The 20,000-nt window shown below is 45.4% G+C and overlaps 2 protein-coding genes across 3 annotated transcripts in view; both read right to left on the minus strand.

Annotated features, from left to right (window-relative positions):
* Positions 1-198: 198 nt before the first annotated feature.
* On the minus strand, positions 199-5,951 carry LOC131730493 (PH and SEC7 domain-containing protein 1-like; the record flags this gene model as incomplete). The annotated part of the gene is given in 7 exon segments (XM_059020517.1): positions 199-311; positions 664-744; positions 1,388-1,571; positions 2,657-2,818; positions 3,574-3,649; positions 4,680-5,044; positions 5,492-5,951. Coding segments are annotated over 7 exon segments (1,441 nt in total), but the record flags the coding sequence as incomplete, so codon positions are not given.
* Positions 5,952-17,758: 11,807 nt separating this feature from the next.
* The window catches only part of LOC117969125 (uncharacterized), a 9,184-nt gene continuing 6,942 nt past the window's right edge, over positions 17,759-20,000 (minus strand). For both annotated transcript variants that reach the window (XM_059020521.1, XM_059020520.1), the window contains exons 7-8: positions 19,417-19,625; positions 17,759-18,378 (exon numbers count right to left, since the gene is read on the minus strand). In XM_059020521.1, coding sequence (XP_058876504.1) covers positions 18,267-18,378; positions 19,417-19,625 — 321 coding nt within the window. In that variant the 3' untranslated portion in view covers positions 17,759-18,266. The remainder of the gene's footprint in view (positions 18,379-19,416; positions 19,626-20,000) is intronic.

The raw sequence follows: 20,000 nt of genomic DNA on the forward strand, positions 1-20,000 counted from the left end.
TCCCCTCTCCTCTCCTCTCCCTCTCCTCTCCTCCTCCTCTCTCCCTCTCTCCTCTCCTCTCTCCTCCTCTCTCCTCTCCTCCTCTCTCCTCTCCTCTCTCCTCCTCTCCTCTCTCCTCTCTCCTCTCCTCTCCTCTCTCCTCCTCTCTCCTCTCACTCTCCTCTCTCCTCCTCTCTCCTCTCTCCTCTCTCCTCTCACCGGCTGTGCTCAGCTGTTCTGGGTTGCAGTGTTGGTACCGCTGTGAGAAGTGCTGCAGCACCCGCTCCCTCTCCTGGGACTCTCCCACCAGAACAAACTCCTTCAGAAAGGACCTGCGGAAACACACACACACACACACGCACACGCACACGCACACACGCACACGTGCACACACACGCACACACACACACACACACACACACACACACACACACACACACCAGAATTAGACCCGACATCAACAGCAGTAAAGGGATCTATACTGAACTAATGGAACTAAAACTATAGAGGTACCTCCCTCCCTCTCCTCTCCTCCCCCCCCCTCTCATCTCCCTCCCCCCTCTCCTCTCCTCTCCCTCAACCGCCCCCCTCTCCTCTCCTCTCCTCTCTCTCTCAATCCCCCTATCCTCACCCCTCCCCTCTCCTCACCCTTTCCCTCTTCCCCCTCTCCTCCCCTCTCTTTACCTCAAGGCCTGGTCGAGGGTCTGTCCAGAGAAATCAAAAAACTTGAGATACTCCTCCGCTACCACACTGCTGAACTCGTTACTGAGAGAGAGAGGGGGGGAGAGAGGGGAAGAGGGGGAGAGAGGGAGAGAGGGAGAGAGAGGGGACAGGGAGGGACGGAGAGACGGGAAGAGGGGGAGAGAGGGAGGGGGAGAGAGAGTGATGGGGAGAGAGGGAGGAGGAGAGAGGGGGAGAGGGAGGGGAGAGGGAGGGGGAGAGAGGGGGAGGGGGGGGCGGAGGCAGAGGGAGGGGGGAGAGAGGCGGAGGGAGGGGGAGAGAGAGAGAGGGGGGAGAGCGGGAGAGGGAGGGAGAGAGAGGGGGAGAGTCTATATTAGTACAGTATATGTTAGGTTTGTGGTCCCATCCAGTAAAGGCGCTCAGCATGGAGTGCAGGATGCGCCCTGTAGCCTGGAGATCGCTTTGCTCCGTCCTTCAGATGAGATGTAAAACAAACGAGCTCCTATTGGAAGTGACTCTGCAGCAGCAGCAGCAGTTGTTGATGAAACAGAGCTCACCCCACTAATCTCTAAGTCGCTTGGGATAAAAGCATCTGCTAAATATCTCATTAATAATAATAATAATAATAATAATAATAATAATAATAATAATAACAATAATAATAATAATAATAATAATAATAATAATAATAATAATAATAATAATAATAATAATAATAATAACTCACTTCTTGTACAGGTGTCTCGCCACGTCGCCCCTCTTGAATCCCTCCAGATTGAAAAGCCGGGCGGCCAGCCTGCGGGCTGCTTCGCTGTCCACTTTGTTTCCGTTGGCGTGGGGGGGGGGACTGGCCCGACGGCTCTCCCACAGCCTCTCCCAGTCCAGTCTGAGCTGGGGGGGGTCTGGAGTCGCTGTGAAGAGGGGGGGGCTCAGTTAATTAATTACAAGCACAATGTACTGGATTGAAGATCACTGTATGAGGAGTCGAATCTCTAGCCCTCCCTATATCACCTATTATTATTATTATTATTATTATTATTATTATTATGTATTTATTTGGCAGATGTCTTTATCCAAGGCGACTCACAGGTGTTCCAGGGCAGCACAGGGTTACAATGCAAGCTTCATATTTAAACACAGTGTAGTTTACAGTCAGTGCAAATAATAATAATACTGCTAGAATACAATATGAACTAGGATGCAGCCAGTTAGGATCACAGCAAGTTATATCTACAGTGACATGTTAGCAGTGCAATAGTGCAAGGATAGCGCCATTCAGTGCAATAATTGCATCATGTTAAGTTCGTTATCTATGCGTTGCTGTGCGAGTAAACCAGTCTGGAGCTGGGACTGGGCTGCTGGTTTCAATGGGATTAATGGGACACGAACCCCATTGAATTTGGAGACTCTGTGCTTTAGTTTTGGGACTGTCAGATGATCAATTAGATTAGGATCGAATCCTTGAGCAGGTATTTAACCGTCCCGCTGCAATGCAGGAATCAGAAGCCAGCCGCTTTCCATCTCCAACGCTGCCTTTCAAATATATATAAGATAGGAAATGGATTTTTAGGAGCTTCGGTTCGCGCACCTTGAAAGGGGACCAGTGATAATATTGTAATATTGCTCAGGCTAAAAATTATTATTAATGAGTCATTTAGCACATGCTTTTATCCACAGCGACTTCCAGAGACTAGGGGGGTGAACTCTGCATCATCAACAACTGCTGCTGCTGCTGCTGCAGAGTCACTTCCAATAGGAGCTCGTTTGTTTGACGTCTCATCCGAAGGACGGAGCACAAGGAGGTTCAGTGACTTGCTCAGGGTCCAGGATTTGAACCTCCTGGTATTGAAACCCTTTGTTGTAATCGTTGGACCACTGAGCCTCGTATAATTATAGGTTTTTAAAGCCTTGGCTATCAGTTTTTTTTCGTTCTTAATAAATTCAAATGTTAAAATGATATGATATGAAACCGTTTCCTACCTCTCTATATCAGTGCTGTCGAGTCCTTCAAAGTACATCGCAGGGGTGAGATCTCCTGGCTCCGCCCTCTCCTCCTCCCCCTCCCCCTCCTCCTGCGAGGCATCGCCGTGGTTACCGCTCACTCCTTCCTCCGTGACCAGGGGCCCCTCGACCGGGCCACACAGGGGCCCCTCAGCAGCTGAGGGGTGAAAAAGATGAGATTCGTTCTGTCACTGAGTCGATTGAGTTCCTTTCAGCATTTCTAAAATTCAGCACACTTCAGATCCGAGGGACGTGTGTGTGTGTGTGTGTGTGTGTGTGTGTGTGTCAGTGTGTGTCAGTGTGTGTGTGTGTGTCAGATCGGTCATCCGAATTGTCAGTTTCCTCCTTGTGATACCTGAGTCACTCTCAAATGTATTTTTAAGAAGAAACCATTTGAACAAACGCTAGTATATGAAAAGCACAGCAAAGTGTAATAAAGCACAGTGAAAGCTTGGTAAACCATAGGCAAGCATTGTAAAGCACAGAGAGGTCTGGTAAACCATAGGCAAGCATTGTAAAGCACAGAGAGGTCTGGTAAAGCAGAGGGAAGCATTGTAAAGCACAGAGAGGTCTGGTAAAGCATAGGGAAGCATTGTAAAGCACAGAGAGGTCTGGTAAAGCATAGGGAAGCATTGTAAAGCACAGAGAGGTGTGGTAAAGCATAGGGAAGCATTGTAAAGCAGAGAGAGGTCTGGTAAAGCATAGGGAAGCATTGTAAAGCACAGAGAGGTCTGGTAAAGCAAGTAAGTGACTCTGCAGCAGCAGCAGCAGCAGCAGTTGTTGATGATGCATAGTTCACCCCCTAGTCTCTGTAAGTCTCTAATTGGCTCATTGATATGAATCTTGCAGTGCTTCAGTGCCAGTGCTCATCAGCGGTCTGTGTGTGAAAGCAGTGAAATGGCACAGCATTACCTCCAGTGCTGTCTGCAGTGTGGATTTCTGCAGCTTCTGTGAGAGGAGTCTCCTCAGGGCTGGAAGAGGGACAATCCTGGAGATAAAAACAAGAAGGTTACAGAGATGCCCCAGAGGTAGAGAGACCCAGAGAGCAAGCACAGCACAGCGTGATACAGCACAGCGTGATACAGCACAGCGAAGCACAGGGGAGCATTGCAAAACACAGAGAGGGGTGGGGAAGCATATTTTAATCATGGTAACTGCATTGTAAATTATCATGCAAATGAACCGCAGTAAATGTTTCTGAGGGCTCAAGCAGTCGCTGTGTTGAGGTATTTGTGGTGCGAGGGAGTCATGTGCTTCTGATCTCATGATAACGTTACAGAAACATTTCCTGTCCAGACTTCTTATTAAGAGGCTTCTTTATAAAACAGCTGCATTTCCTGTTTATATAAATACCAGTCAGTGTGTGTGTGTGTGTGTGTGTGTGTGTGAGTGTGTCTCAGTGTGTGTGTCAGTGTGCATGTGTCAGTGTGTCTCAGTGTGTCTGTGTCTCAGTGTGCGTATGTCTCAGTGTGTTTCAGTGTGTGTGTGTCTCAGTGTGTGTGTGTCTCAGTGTGTGTATGTCTCAGTGTGTTTCAGTGTGTGTGTCTCAGTGTGTCTCAGTGTGTCTCAGTGTGTCTGTGTCTCAGTGTGTCAGTGTGTTTCAGTGTGTGTGTGTTTCAGTGTGTGTGTGTCTCTGTGTGTCTGTGTCTCTGTGTGTCTGTGTCTCAGTGTGTGTGTGTGTCAGTGTGTCTCAGTGTGTCTGTGTCTCAGTGTGTGTGTGTGTCAGTGTGTCTCAGTGTGTGTGTGTCTCAGTGTGTGTGTGTCTCAGTGTGTGTGTGTCAGTGTGTCTCAGTGTGTGTGTGTGTGTCTCAGTGTGTGTGTGTGTGTGTCTCAGTGTGTGTGTCTCAGTGTGTGTGTGTGTCTCAGTGTGTGTGTGTCTCTGTCTGGCTACACAGCTAAGTGTAATAGGCTAGCATTGTAAAGCACAGAGAGGGAAGCTGAACAGCATGCGGTGAACGTTTCTAAGGGGATTCATGCCTGACAGCGGCTTCCTGATTGTGAAACAGTGCAGTAATTACCTGGGCCTCTCGTTCCTGTTCCTGCACGCTGCTCCCCTCCTCTCTCTCTCCAACAGCCCCTCCCTGCACAGGACCGCCCTCTCCGCTGGGTCCTGGAGAGCCTGGGATAGGAGCCGGGTCACTGACCTCCTCACGGTCCAAACCACTGTCCCCTGTCACGCTGTCCCCTGTCTCACTGTCCCCTATCACACTGCCCCCTGTCTCACTGTCCTCTGTCTCTCTGTCCCCTGTCACGCTGTCCCTTATCACACTGCCCCCTGTCTCTCTGTCCCCTGTCATGATGTCCTCTGTCTCACTGTCCCCTGTTACACTGTCCCCTGTCTCTGTGTAACAGTCTGACTGATTAACAGGAAGCTGACAGAAAGCTGTGGAGGGAGAGGGAGAGGGAGGAGGAGAGGGGGAATGAGAAGGAAAGGAGGAGGGAGGAGAGGGAGAGTGGGATGCGGAGAGCGAGGGAGGAGGAGAGGGGGAAGGAGGAAAGAGGGAATGAGAAGGAGGAGAGGGGGAGGGAAAAGAGGGGGGAGGAGGAGAGGGAGAGTGGGATGTGGAGGGCGATGGAGGAGGAGATGGGGAAGGAGGAGAGGGGGAGGGAGGAGAGGGGGCAGGAGGAGAGAAGGAATGATAAGGAGAGGGGGAGGGAGGAGAGGGAGCAGGAGGAGAGGGGGAGTGGGATGCAGAGAGTGAGGGAGGAGGAGAGGGGGAGGGAGGAGAGGGGGTAGGAGGAGAGGGAGAGTAGGATGCGGAGGGCGAGGGAGGAGGAGAGGGGGAGTGAGAGCCCTCAGCCCCCCCCTCTCTCCCCTCTTCTCCCCGGCTCAGCGGGTTGTCAGTCCACGTCACGCTCAGCTTCTCGAGGCTGCCTCCCCCCACGGAGCTGCCCCGCTCCCCCGACGCAGCAGAGCGCTCCAGCAGCTCCTCGTCTGTGCCACTCGAACCCAAGTCCCAGGGAGGCAGGTCCGGCCCCTGCAGGGGTGACTCACCCCAGAATTCTGCAAGGTCCTGCCCCCATCCCTCCCCTCGCTCACTGTCCTCCACCGGACCCCTCTCCTCTCCGGGATCCTGCCCCAGATTCGGATCCCCGTACTGGGGCTCCCAGTCTCCTGCCGCTTCTTCTGTGTCCCTCCCTCCCTCCCTTCTTTCTCCCACTCCTTCACCCCAGTTCTCTCCCCTGTCCCAACCCCTCTCCTCCCCTCCTCCTCCTTCCAGACTCTGGGATCCCGAGTACTGGTTGCCCAGCGGCTCCCCCTGGTGGAGGGGTTCAGAGTCTCTCTCCATAAATAAAAAAAAAAAAAAAAAAAATCTGGAAATAAATAATCTGGTTTTGTTTGTTCCGGGTTTTGTGTTTTTGGGTTCTGTTTTGGTTCCGGTTTCCGACAGCAGGTTTCAGGTTCTGTTCGGTCCGAGGCCCGCGGGACTGCAGGTGTTAGCTGGTTGCCATGGTTACTACAGCGATGCCTCCATCAGCAGCAGGCTGGAGAGAGAGAGAGAGAGAGAGAGAGAGAGAGAGAGAGAGAGAGAGAGAGAGAGAGAGAGAGAGAGAGAGAAATGTTTAAATACAGTGTATATTATTTATTTGTCAGAAGTCTTTATCCCAGGTGACTCACAGGTGTTACAGGGCAGCACAGGGTTACAATGCAAGCTTCATATTTAAAAACAGTGTAGTTTACAGTCAGTGCAAATAATAATAAAGAAAGAAAGAAAGAAAGAAGGAAAGAAAGAAAGAAAGAAGGAAAGAAAGGAGACCGCATATAAAAGTTGATCTGGTCAGTTTCCTGGTCACTGGCAGTGTCCATTCCTGTTCAATACACTGCCTGCGCTTGACCAGAGACCACGAAGCTTATACCTCTATTACGAACCATTAATAATCAATAGAGATGTCAATAGACACCGTGAATCCACTAGCGGACGCGCAGTAATAATAATCAGATTCGTGACTCATTACATTATTTCTTTCTATTTTTTTTGTTAGGAGTGCTGAGGAGAACTTGGATTCTATCTCCTGGCTGTGTAGCCAGTTCTGTAAAATGAGCCGACGTTTAACAGCTTTCAAAAAACACGAGTTCATTAAAAACACGACAGTAGCACGCTTTGAAAACACAGGCCCCCTGGACTCTGAAAAGCACACAGCTCCCAGGAATCCCCAGGGTGTCATCTTCAACAACATAACTGGGGAGTTGGTTCCAGACCCTCACAATTCTCTGTGTAAAAAAGTGCCTCCTATTTTCTGCTCTGAATGCCCCTTTATCTAATCTCCATTTGTGACCCCTGGTCCTTGTTTCTTTTTTCAGGTCGAAAAAGTCCCCTGGGTCAACATTGTCAATACCTTTTAGGAATTTGAATGCTTGAATCAGATCACCGTCTTCTTTGTTCAAGACTGATTCAATTCTTTTAGCCTGTCTGCATACGACATGCCTTTTAAACCCGGGATAATTCTGGTTGCTCTTCTTTGCACTCTTTCTAGAGCAGCAATATCCTTTTTGTAACGAGGTGACCAGAACTGAACACAATATTCTTGTCAAGGTCTTACTAATGCATTATAACGTTTTAACATTACTTCCCTTGATTTAAATTCAACACTTCTCACAATATATCCGAGCATCTTGTTGGCCTTTTTTATAGCTTCCCCACATTGTCTAGATGAAGACATTTCTGAGTCAACATAAACTCCTAGGTCTTTTTCATAGATTCCTTCTTCAATTTCAGTATCTCCCATATGATATTTATAATTTTTATTGCCTGCATGCAATACTTTACACTTTTCTCTATTAAATGTCATTTGCCATGTGTCTGCCCAGTTCTGAATGCTGTCTAGATCATTTTGAATGACCTTTGCTGCTGCAACAGTGTTTGCCACTCCTCCTATTTTTGTGTCGTCTGCAAATTTAACAAGTTTGCTTACTATACCAGAATCTAAATCATTAATGTAGATTAGGAATAGCAGAGGACCTAATACTGATCCCTGTGGTTACCCTTTAAGAGCTGAAATTCTCAAAGCTATTTCCTCCAAATCGTCATTACCACTTTTTTTAAAAAAAAACAATCTGACAGCAACACAAAAAAACAGCCACATATCATTTGCATTCTCTTAAAACGAATAATCAAAAATTTCAGACGAATCACAGCCCCCCCCCCCCCCCCCCCGAATTAAAAGTCTGAATTAAAATGGTAACTTTGTTGGGTGCGTCACTGCCGTCTGAAAAAAAAAAAAAAACAGACCGTGCTGATGACATCCGGACCGTTTGAGAATCCGGAACGAAATGCAAAAAGCAGATGAACGCCAGGGAGAGACGTCCGTCCGTCTCGTTGCTCTGATGAAGATCGAGTCGAGATCTGCAGCAAGGCTTTGATAATGCTCACCCTCCTCCCCTCCCCGTCTCTCCCAGGAGATTACTGAAGGGATCTCAGGGCTGCCCCCCCCCCCCTCCTCTCTTCTTCAGCTCAGCTTCTAGTTTCCGGTGCAGCCCTGCCCCCCCCCCACCCTACACCACCACCCCGCTCCGTCCCAAACGCCTCGCTTCAGAGAAACAGCTTCAACACTCAATACAGCGGCACAGCAAACTCACCCAGCTTCCCAGTCTAATCCCAGTGTGGCACCAACTCCTCTCTGTGTGTGTTTGTGTCTCTCTCTCTATCTCTCTCTCTCTCTCTCTCTCTGTCTCTGTCTCTCTCTCTATCTCTCTGTCTCTCTCTCGCTCTCTCTCTCTGTCTCTCCTCTCACTCTGTCTCTCTCTCTCTGTCTCTTTCCCTCTCTCTATCTCTCTCTCTATCTCTCTCTCTCTGTCTCTTTCTCTCTATCTCTCTCTCTGTCTCTTTCTCTCTCTCCCTCTCTCTGTTGTTTCACTCTGTTCTTCCCCTCACAGGCTGTCAAATGGACGCTCTTTGGTTTTTAAATTTTTTTTTTTAAGGTCTCTCTATCTCGACTCGAGCGCAACTTCCTGCCCACAGAGTAGAGAGAGAGAGAGAGAGGCGGTGTAGAGAGAGAGAGAGAGAGAGAGAGAGAGAGAAAGAGAGAGAGACAGCAGCACCCAACACCATGAATCGCTTTTCTCTCAGTTTGCTAAATGGTTTTGCTTGCTGCTTGTTTGAGAGGATCGGTTGGTTTGCATCTAGAATATAGATGAGAGGCAGAAAGGAAAAAGGAGGAGAGAATTTCTCTCCCTCTCCCTGTCTCTCTCTCCCCCTTCCCCTCTCCCCCTCTCTCTCTCCCCCTCTCTCTCCTCTCTCTCCTCTCTCTCTCTCCCCCTCTCTCTCCTCTCTCCCTCTCTCTCTCTCCTCTCTCCCTCTCCCCCTCTCTCTCTCTCTCCTCTCTCCCTCTCCTCTCTCTCTCTCCCTCTCCCTCTCCCTCTCTCTCCACCTCTTCTCTCCCCACTCTTCAGTTCATTTCCTGTGGTTGCAATCTGTACACCGGATGTTTGATCAAGAGTTGCAAATGCTGCCTGCAAATCCACAACAGGTAGGAGAGCTTCCCCACCAAACGACAAACGATTCATGACTGTGACAAGACTGATTCAACTAAGATTAGCACACAGAAGTCTTCAGAGAGATGCTGCTCAGTCGAAACGTGTGCTGTGCGATTGTGCTAACAGGAACATTTTATTATTATTATTATTAATAATTAGTCATTTAGCAGACACTTTTACCCACAGCGACTTACAGAGACTATGGGGGTGAACTCTGCATCATCAACAACTGCTGCTGCTGCTGCAGAGTCACTTCCAATAGGAGCTTGTTTGTTTGACGTCTCATCCGAAGGACGGAACACAAGGAGATTCAGTGGCTTGCTCAGGGTCACGCACAGTGAGTCAATGGCTGGGATTTGAACCTCCTGGTATCCAGCCCTTTTCTTTAACCACTGGAGCACCGAGCCTGCTATGGTCTTACACTTTGGTACATGGATTCATATACAAGTCAGGGGGTCTGCGTCTGAGTAAAACTGAAAAACGTCCACGAAAAAAAAGGCTTTATCCAAGTGTGGTAGCACCAGATACCATGTTTACAAAAGAATCACAGGGCTGCACGTCTGAGGCTGGTGTAACAAAGGGTGCTCACCCAGCCAGCCAGCCAGCCAGTCAGCCAGCCAGCCAGCCAGCCAGCCAGCCAGCCAGCCAGAGAACCAGTCAGCCAGCCAGCCAGCCAGTCAGCCAGAGAACCAGCCAGCCAGCCAGCCAGTCAGTCAGCCAGAGAACCAGTCAGCCAGCGAGCCAGCCAGCGAACCAGCCAGCCATCCAGCGAGCGAGTCAGCCAGCCAGTCAGCCAGCCAGTCAGCCAGCCAGCCAGGTTCATGGATTGTTTTGTCGGCTTCGATCTCATTTCAAGTCTCGCTATCGAGTCTCGCCACACCTGCATGCGGACAGCCTGACCCTGTCACCTTGGCAACGGCCGCGGCGCAGGCAGGAAACAGGAAGCGCGCGTTCTCAGACAGGAAGCGGGGACAGAAGCACACGCCGGGCTTGACGTGAGTCGACTGTGTATCACCCAGACTGCGGTGTGTGAGGGGGTTTAACAAGAGAACATCAGCAAGCAGTGACATCATCATCATCATCATCATCATTACCATTATTATTATTATTGTTTGAACAACCAGGCCCCTGGTAAATCTGTTTTGATCTACGTCACTCTTACACACTTTGCATGGCAGTTTTGCAGTCTTTGCTTTTCCCATGGTTACATGATGACAACAGGTCACTGCCCACTCACTTTTTAAACAGGGGGGGGGGGGGGGGGGCAGGGGGCGAGTTTACGCGTGGCAGTGAATGTTGCAGCATTCGTCATCTTGTAACACTACAGAACTGTTGAAACATCTGTTACCATTTCATAAGAACATAAGAAAGTTTACAAACGAGAGGAGGCCCCATTCGGCCCATCTTGCTTGTTTGGTTGTTAGTGATCCCAGAATCTCATCAAGCAGCTTCTTGAAGGATCCCAGGGTGTCAGCTTCAACAACATTACTGGGGAGCTGATTTCAGACTCTCAAAATTCTCTGTGTAAAAAAGTGCCTCCTATTTTCTGTTCTGAATGCCCCTTTATCTAATCTCCATTTGTGACCCCTGGTGATGTGATTTCATGTGATTTGTGTCTGAAGAAGCAAATAACTGTAGAACTTAAAAAAAATAGCTCCATAGGCTATAATGCTAAACAAATACTTTGTAGACAGCTGTTTAATATTCTTTATCAATATATTCTGTATCAATGTAAATGCTGTACATGGTCATTTTCTTTTGTTGTTTGTTTTACAATAGATAGCTTTTGCTGTAAATGAAATGATGCCTGTGGGACCGGCATTCAGACCGCAAGCTCATCATCATTATTAGTAATAATAATAATAATAATAATAATAATAATAATAATAATAATACAATTCAAAGCACTTTATATACAGAAAACAAAATACAAAAATACAATAATAAACAGTAAGAAAAGAGTACAGTTATTAAAAACAGAAGTAACAATAAAACATAAAAATGTTATGGAAAAGCTATATTATTATTATTATTATTATTAATCATTTATTTAGCAGACGCCTTTATCCAAGGCGACTTACAGAGACTAGGGTGTGTGAACTATGCATCAGCTGCAGAGTCACTTACAACTACGTCTCACCCGAAAGACGGAGCACAAGGAGGTTCAGTGACTTGCTCAGGGTCACACAATGAGTCAGTGGCTGAGGTGGGATTTGAACCGGGGACCTCCTGGTTACAAGCCCTGTTCTTTAACCACTGGACCACACAGCCTCCTGTGTATGTTAAAGGGTATGTTTTTAATCGAGATTTGAGGATTGCAATTGAAGGTGAATGATAAAAGGGGGTAAGGAGTTTCAGAGTGGGGGGGGGGCATTAAAACAGAAAGCAGCCTCTCCCATTCACCATTCACCCTCGGAATACATAAAAGGCCAGCATTTGCAGATCTCAGAGTGCGTTCAGGCTGATAAGGAATTAGCATATCATTTAGATATTGTGGAGATAGTCCATTCAGTGCTTTAAAAACTAGTAATAGAATTTTAAAATCAATTCTGTAATGCACAGGAAGCCAATGCAATGATGCCAACACAGGCGTAATGTGAGCCCTCTTTTGTGTTCTAGTTAGCATTCTAGCAGCAGCATTTTGCACTAGCTGTAGACGTGATAGAGCATGACTTGTAAATCCAGAGAATAAAGCGTTACAGTAATCTAACATAGAAAAAATAAAAGCACGTACTAATTTATTTGCATCATCCAAGGACAAGAAGTCTCGTAGCAGTGTAGTCGTAACCTGCTTCAATATCTGACGAAGCTGTTAAATTGGATTCATTTATCCACAGAAATACTTCATACCCCCCAAGGCCCTGGCCCACCCACTTTTAGAAAGGTTCCGTTCATGCATATTCATATTCATATATATATATATACAGCTCTGGAAAAAATTAAGAGACCCCCAGACAATGTTCCCCAGCTCTGACAATGTTCCCCAACTCTGAGGATTGGTTTTTCCAGCAGGACAATGCTCCATGCCACACAGCCAGGTCAATCAAGGTGTGGATGGAGGACCACCAGATCAAGACCCTGTCATGGCCAGCCCAATCTCCAGACCTGAACCCCATTGAAAACCTCTGGAATGTGATCAAGAGGAAGATGGATGGTCACAAGCCATCAAACAAAGCCGAGCTGCTTGAATTTTTGCGCCAGGAGTGGCATAAAGTCACCCAACATCAATGTGAAAGACTGGTGGAGAGCATGCCAAGACGCATGAAAGCTGTGCTTGAAAATCAGGGTTATTCCACCAAATATTGATTTCTGAACTCTTCCTAAGTTAAAACATTAGTATTGTGTTGTTTAAAAATGAATATGAACTTATTTTCTTTGCATTATTCGAGGTCTGACAACACTGCATCTTTTTTGTTATTTTGACCAGTTGTCATTTTCTGCAAATAAATGCTCTAAATGACAATATTTTTATTTGGAATTTGGGAGAAATGTTGTCAGTAGTTTATAGAATAAAACAAAAATGTTCATTTTACCCAAAGACATACCTATAAATAGTAAAACCAGAGAAACTGATAATTTTGCAGTGGTCTCTTAATTTTTTCCAGAGCTGTATATATATACTAGAGTTTTATTAATGGTTTTTATGTTTATGCAGTTTCGTTGTTGATGTTCTGAACTGTTATTTTCTGTTAAGCGCCTTGAGATGCTATGAAAACCGCTATACAAAAAAAAATTGATTTCATTTGATTTGTCTAATGAGATTTAGAAACACAGCTAATGTATTATGGTGATCCTAACTGGCTGCATCCTAGTTCATATTGTATTCTAGTAGTATTATTATTATTTGCACTGACTGTAAACTACACTGTGTTTAAATATGAAGCTTGCATTGTAACCCTGTGCTGCCCTGGAACACCTGTGAGTCGCCTTGGATAAAGACATCTGACAAATAAATAATAATAATAATAATAATAATAATAATAATAATAATAATAATAATAATAATAATAATTACCGTCACGGAATGCAGAACACAGTATGACATCACACCGGCGCAGGTGCTGCTTCTGTACAGTAAGCAGGTTGACAAAGTGCCTCACAATAGTATCTAGCGCTGGTCTGCTGAATCCTGGTTCCGTCAGTCCTGCACTCCGGCAGTCTCACCTACCAGACCACTGTGGCGATCTCAGCGATGCAAACTTCAGCGAAGATAAAGTCAAACAAACATGGCTATCGCTCTGGTTCCCCGGGTTGTTGCGAGGTCCTGTTTTTGACCAGGAAGCAGGGAGAGGAGTGGCCAGCCAATCAGGGCTGAGCTCCGGCCCCCGGGATGCAAAAACAGGTGTGATAGAGGGAGGGAGACGGAGGAGAGAAACGCGACACTGCCAACATCACCCGACAGGAAAGCAGAGAAGAGAATGAACCAGCCTCTTCTCAAAGTGTAGTAAAGCACAGAGAAGAGACTGAACCAGCCTCTTCTCAAAGTGTAGTAAAGCACAGAGAAGAGACTGAACCAGCCCCTTCTCAAAGTGTAGTAAAGCACAGAGAAGAGACTGAACCAGCCCCTTCTCAAAGTGTAGTAAAACACAGAGAAGAGACTGAACCAGCCCCTTCTCAAAGTGTAGTAAAACACAGAGAAGAGACTGAACCAGCCCCTTCTCAAAGTGTAGTAAAGCACAGAGAAGAGACTGAACCAGCCCCTTCTCAAAGTGTAGTAAAACACAGAGAAGAGACTGAACCAGCCCCTTCTCAAAGTGTAGTAAAACACAGAGAAGAGACTGAACCAGCCCCTTCTCAAAGTGTAGTAAAACACAGAGAAGAGACTGAACCAGCCCCTTCTCAAAGTGTAGTAAAGCACAGAGAAGAGACTGAACCAGCCCCTTCTCAAAGTGTAGTAAAGCACAGAGAAGAGACTGAACCAGCCCCTTCTCAAAGTGTAGTAAAGCACAGAGAAGAGACTGAACCAGCCCCTTCTCAAAGTGTAGTAAAACACAGAGAAGAGACTGAACCAGCCCCTTCTCAAAGTGTAGTAAAACACAGAGAAGCGACTGAACCAGCCCCTTCTCAAAGTGTAGTAAAGCACAGAGAAGAGACTGAACCAGCCCCTTCTCAAAGTGTAGTAAAACACAGAGAAGAGACTGAACCAGCCCCTTCTCAAAGTGTAGTAAAACAAAGAGAAGAGACTGAACCAGCCCCTTCTCAAAGTGTAGTAAAGCACAGAGAAGAGACTGAACCAGCCCCTTCTCAAAGTGTAGTAAAGCACAGAGAAGAGACTGAACCAGCCCCTTCTCAAAGTGTAGTAAAACACAGAGAAGAGACTGAACCAGCCCCTTCTCAAAGTGTAGTAAAGCACAGAGAAGAGACTGAACCAGCCCCTTCTCAAAGTGTAGTATAGAATGAACTCGTTCTACTTCATAAAGGCCAATGAAACCTGAATAATGTTACGCTAACATATTGAATTACACAATTATTATTATTATTATTATTATTATTATTATTATTATTATTATTATTATTAGCAATATCATTTTGTAGTTTCTTTGATTACATCATGCTTATTAAGAGATTTAAATTATGTTCATATAGTTTTTTTTTTGTTTGTTTTTTTTAATTATGTCTCAATCCTACGGAAGCGTGGCAGTGCCAATTTTAAAAAAAAATCTCCTACGTCAGACGTTTTTTTTCGCTCTATGTGGGTGGTGATGTCATAATGTTCAGAACGTTGGTTTTCTTCAGCGCTGGGTTTGTTAAGTAAGTGAGCGGCTCAGAGCGGCTCAGAGCGGCTCAGTAAATGAATCAGCTTCACACCTCGCTCCGTGCCGCTCCCGCTGAGCCGCTCAGAGCCGCTCCTGAGCATTTCTCATCAGTGATCAGAGTGAGCGGACGCAATGGACACCTGCAGGAAACAAGGAGATCACAGGCAGGATTGAAATACGTTTGTCAAGAACGATGAACTGGTTTCGACTTATGAAGTTATGTATTGAATTGGCTAAATAAGATGGTAAAAATTGTTGTTTTCGAATTTGTATCCTTTAATTTCATTTTTTATAAATGTAGAGCTATTTTATAGTTTAATGTATTATTATTATTATTAGGCTTGTAGCATTAATATTATTCATAATTCTCATTATTAACGTCGGTATTGCCGGTATTAAACACAGACAGATATGAGGTTCAGTCCAAACTGAGCGCCGAACTCAGCGAGGTCCAACAGGGACAGTAACTTCACACGGGGCCATTTCATCAACCATCACCTCAGAAACACAAACAAGCAAATCATTATTATTCACCATTTTTAAAAGTCGCTCAGCGCTCTCGTGGAGCACAGCGCTAAGTCATTTGAATCTGCTCAGCGCGCTTTCTGAGCGGCTCACTTACTTAACGCGCCCACTGTAAGCGTTTCAGATATTTAGGACGCGTTCTCATTTGACTTTAGTAAGTGTTGTAATTCGAATTACTACGTGCACTAATTTGGCCAGTCAGATCGCTGAAAATGAAATGAGAACCAATTAATTTAAAGACAATAGTACGTGTAATAAATTATCTAATTAAAAGTCGCCTTACTTTCGCCTCCAGTTCGTGGCGGTATGTGGACTTGGCCTTGGGTAAAGTCTAGTGAATAATGGATAGAGTTTGGGTTTGGGTCTGGGTTAGGGTTCGGGTCTAGCAACATACTGCACAGTGCCCACACACGGCAAATCTTTTTCATTAACTCGGGCACTAGACCCTGAAATTGATGCGATCCAGCCCTCTGAAATGTCTTTATAATATACAGCGCTAGACCCTGATATTGATGCAATCCAGCCCTCTGAAATGTCTTTATAATATACAGCACTAGACCCTGATAGTGATGCGATCCAGCCCTCTGAAATGTCTTTATAATATACAGCACTAGACCCTGATATTGATGTGATCCAGCCCTCTGAAATGTCTTTATAATATACAGCACTAGACCCTGATATTGATGCGATCCAGCCCTCTGAAATGTCTTTATAATATACAGCACTAGACCCTGATATTGATGTGATCCAGCCCTCTGAAATGTCTTTATAATATACAGCACTAGACCCTGATATTGATGCGATCCAGCCCTCTGAAATGTCTTTATAATATACAGCACTAGACCCTGATATTGATGCGATCCAGCCCTCTGAAATGTCTTTATAATATACAGCACTAGACCCTGATATTGATGTGATCCAGCCCTCTGAAATGTCTTTATAATATACAGCACTAGACCCTGATATTGATGCGATCCAGCCCTCTGAAATGTCTTTATAATATACAGCACTAGACCCTGATATTGATGTGATCCAGCCCTCTGAAATGTCTTTATAATATACAGCACTAGACCCTGATATTGATGCGATCCAGCCCTCTGAAATGTCTTTATAATATACAGCACTAGACCCTGATAGTGATGCGATCCAGCCCTCTGAAATGTCTTTATAATATACAGCACTAGATCCTGATATTGATGCGATCCAGCCCTCTGAAATGTCTTTATAATATACAGCACTAGACCCTGATATTGATGCGATCCAGCCCTCTGAAATGTCTTTATAATATACAGCACTAGACCCTGATATTGATGCGATCCAGCCCTCTGAAATGTCTTTATAATATATAGCACTAGACCCTGATAGTGATGCGATCCAGCCCTCTGAAATGTCTTTATAATATACAGCGCTAGACCCTGATAGTGATGCGATCCAGCCCTCTGAAATGTCTTTATAATATACAGCGCTAGACCCTGATAGTGATGCGATCCAGCCCTCTGAAATGTCTTTATAATGTATAGCACTAGACCCTGATATTGATGCGATCCAGTCCTCTGAAATGTCTTTATAATATACAGCACTAGACCCTGATATCGATGCGATCCAGCCCTCTGAAATGTCTTTATAATATACAGCACTAGACCCTGATATCGGTGTGGTTTACCATACCTCTGTGCTTTACAATGTTATTGTCCCGAGGTCTCTACGGGTCTCGGATTTGACATCATGGATTTTAATTAATAAGGAACCTGATTTTTTAAATGATTCTTTGGGCTCCCTCAATTTGTTCTACAAGACACAGAATAAAGCAGAGATGATTTACTATTGACTACTTGACTGTGCTTTACAATGCTTCCCTATGCTTTACCAGACCTCTCTGTGCTTTACAATGCTTCCCTATGCTTTACCAGACCTCTCTGTGCTTTACAATGCTCCCCTATACTTTAACAGACCTCTCTATGCTTTCCAATGCTTCCCTATACCTTACCATACCTCTCTGTGCTTTACAATGCTTCCCTATGCTTTACCAGACCTCTCTGTGCTTTACAATGCTTCCCTATGCTTTACCAGACCTCTCTGTGCTTTACAATGCTTCCCTATGCTTTACCAGACCTCTCTGTGCTTTACAATGCTTCCCTATGCTTTACCAGACCTCTCTGTGCTTTACAATGCTTCCCTATGCTTTACCAGACCTCTCTGTGCTTTACAATGCTTCCCTTTCAATGTTTTTTCCTGTTTTTCTCAAATTCCATTTTTTTTCGTATTTATTTTTGTATTTTTATTGTTAAAGCGGAAAGGGTTTTATTTCCCCACGCTTACTTCTGTATTTGGTTTCTCGAGTGGGGACCCCTTTTCCTTTTCACGCAGAGGGCGGTTCACGCTGCGTTTGGCATTTCTGTACTTCAAAAGAAAGACCTCGCTGGTAAATCTGTGAAAACGAGTCTGTCTCCCCCTGGTGGACACTGAGAAGATTAACTAACAGTCAGGTGACTTCAAATTATTATTATTATTATTATTATTATTATTATTATTATTATTATTATTATTATGTATTTATTTGTCAGATGTCTTTATCCCAGGCGACTCACAGGTGTTCCAGGGCAGCACAGGGTTACAATGCAAGCTTCATATTTAAACACAGTGTAGTTTACAGTCAGTGCAAAGAATAATAATACTACTAGAATACAATATGAACTAGGATGCAGCTAGTTAGGATCACAGCAAATTATATCTACAGTGACATTTTAGCAGTGCAATAGTGCAAGGATAGCGCATCAGCTGAGGATCCAGTAACGTGGTGCTGAGGTCAGGAGAGTCCAGTGCAGAGCAGGAGGGGCGGAGCAGGAGATCTAGGAGCACAATCTAAACAGGGGGGTCTTCTGGCGGAGGTGGCGGAACGGAAGGCGTTGAGAGACGAGGGATTCCTGCCGTTGTCTGGCACTCTGTTTATTCACAGGGTTCCTAGGGAAGAGAAGGAGCGGCAGGGGTGACTCAGATGTTCAATCCAGCACACAGAGGACACTGAATGATCGTCCGTGCTGCAGTGTATGGTTTTAAACCGTGAGCCAGGAGCTGCTCTTTGATTGAAGTCCCCAGCCACAGACACGCAGTATGCGATAACAGCTTACATCAGTACAATTGTCTTTATAGAGGGAAGAGCCAGCGCCAGCTAACGAATGATCTGTCCTGTCGCAGGGAATGTACTAGCTGCACACTAGAGGGCGCTGGCGCGTACTAATAGAAAGATTGTCAGTCACCCCAACAGAGATCTTTCACTGAAGTTTTATTTTGACAGTGGTACAATGACTGACGTTTGCAGTCCACTGTGATGTCACAGCGCTGAAGAACATCAACGTTCTGAACGTCATGACGTCACCGCTCACATAACTACAGAGCGGCGTGCAATTCAATGTGTTAGAGGCAGAATAAAGGCAGTGTGTGAGCACTAGTACAACAAGACCATGTACGCAATTAAAATGAACGGACTATAGAATAGTCTCTTTTTTGTAACAATTTAATTGGTTTAAAAGCAAACAAGATTATCCATGAACTAAAGTTAACAGAAAATAAATATAAAAAGAGAATTTCGACAAAAGCTGCCGGGAAGCACTGTCGCTGCTGATGGCTTGTTTCTACGCGCTTTGGAAAGGGAGTCTCGTCTTCCAGAATATCACTTACAATGTGAGCCATCAAAAATAAAAATAAAGTTTATAAAGAAGATTTCAGCAATCTAAAACACCACACGAACACTTGTCATGTGACACTTTCTATATTGGCTTGCTAGCTCGGGTGCTTTAATTCGGTTCAAATAAGTAACGTAGTGATTCTCTTAACTGTTCACATTGCGCACGACAGATGCATCGGGCTTGCCAGGAGGTTTGGGTGTGTCTCTGTTTTATCTTTATTTTATTCGCTGACTGCAAGTTTCGGGAGTGGAGCTGGATTTATGTCTCTCGCAGGGCGCCGTCACGGATCGGTACGGGCGTGCTTGGTACTTACGTATTGCGTGAGAGATTGAAATGGGTGACGCGTTGTGAGGAGTCTTGCACTTTACACATGGCCACTGGGACATATTCAAAACATCTGTGGTTGCTGATAAACCAGCCGCTGAACAGAAACGACTCGAACGCTGTGGTGGTGCCGCTGTCTCGCCTGTAAAACAGGAACCGGGACGTTCCGGTCCTCGTGCTGATCGGACCCTCTACCGTCTAAGAAATAAATAATAAAAAAGAAAACAGGTTAGAATTCCAATCACGGTAAAATGATACAATGAACTGCTTCCGGTCATCTGTGTTTGTGTTTGTGTGTGTGTGTTTCTTTTTACTATTAATATTGTTTTTCATAAAATAACCTCAATGCATGATCAATTAATCTGCCAGCCAGTGCTTGATTCAAGATTAAATAAATATATAAATTAATAAATAAACATAAACAATAAAGAAAATAATGTTTGTCAGTCTCTCTCTCTCTCCCTCTTGCTCTCTCTCTCTCCTCTCTCTCTCTCCCCTCTCTCTCGCTCCTCTCTCTCTTTCTCTCTCTCCTCTCTCTCTCTTTCTCTCTCTCTCTCTCTCTCCTCTCTCTCC

This window comes from Acipenser ruthenus, unplaced genomic scaffold (genome assembly GCF_902713425.1).
Source record: "Acipenser ruthenus unplaced genomic scaffold, fAciRut3.2 maternal haplotype, whole genome shotgun sequence".
In the NCBI taxonomy this organism is placed as follows: Eukaryota; Metazoa; Chordata; class Actinopteri; order Acipenseriformes; family Acipenseridae; genus Acipenser; species Acipenser ruthenus.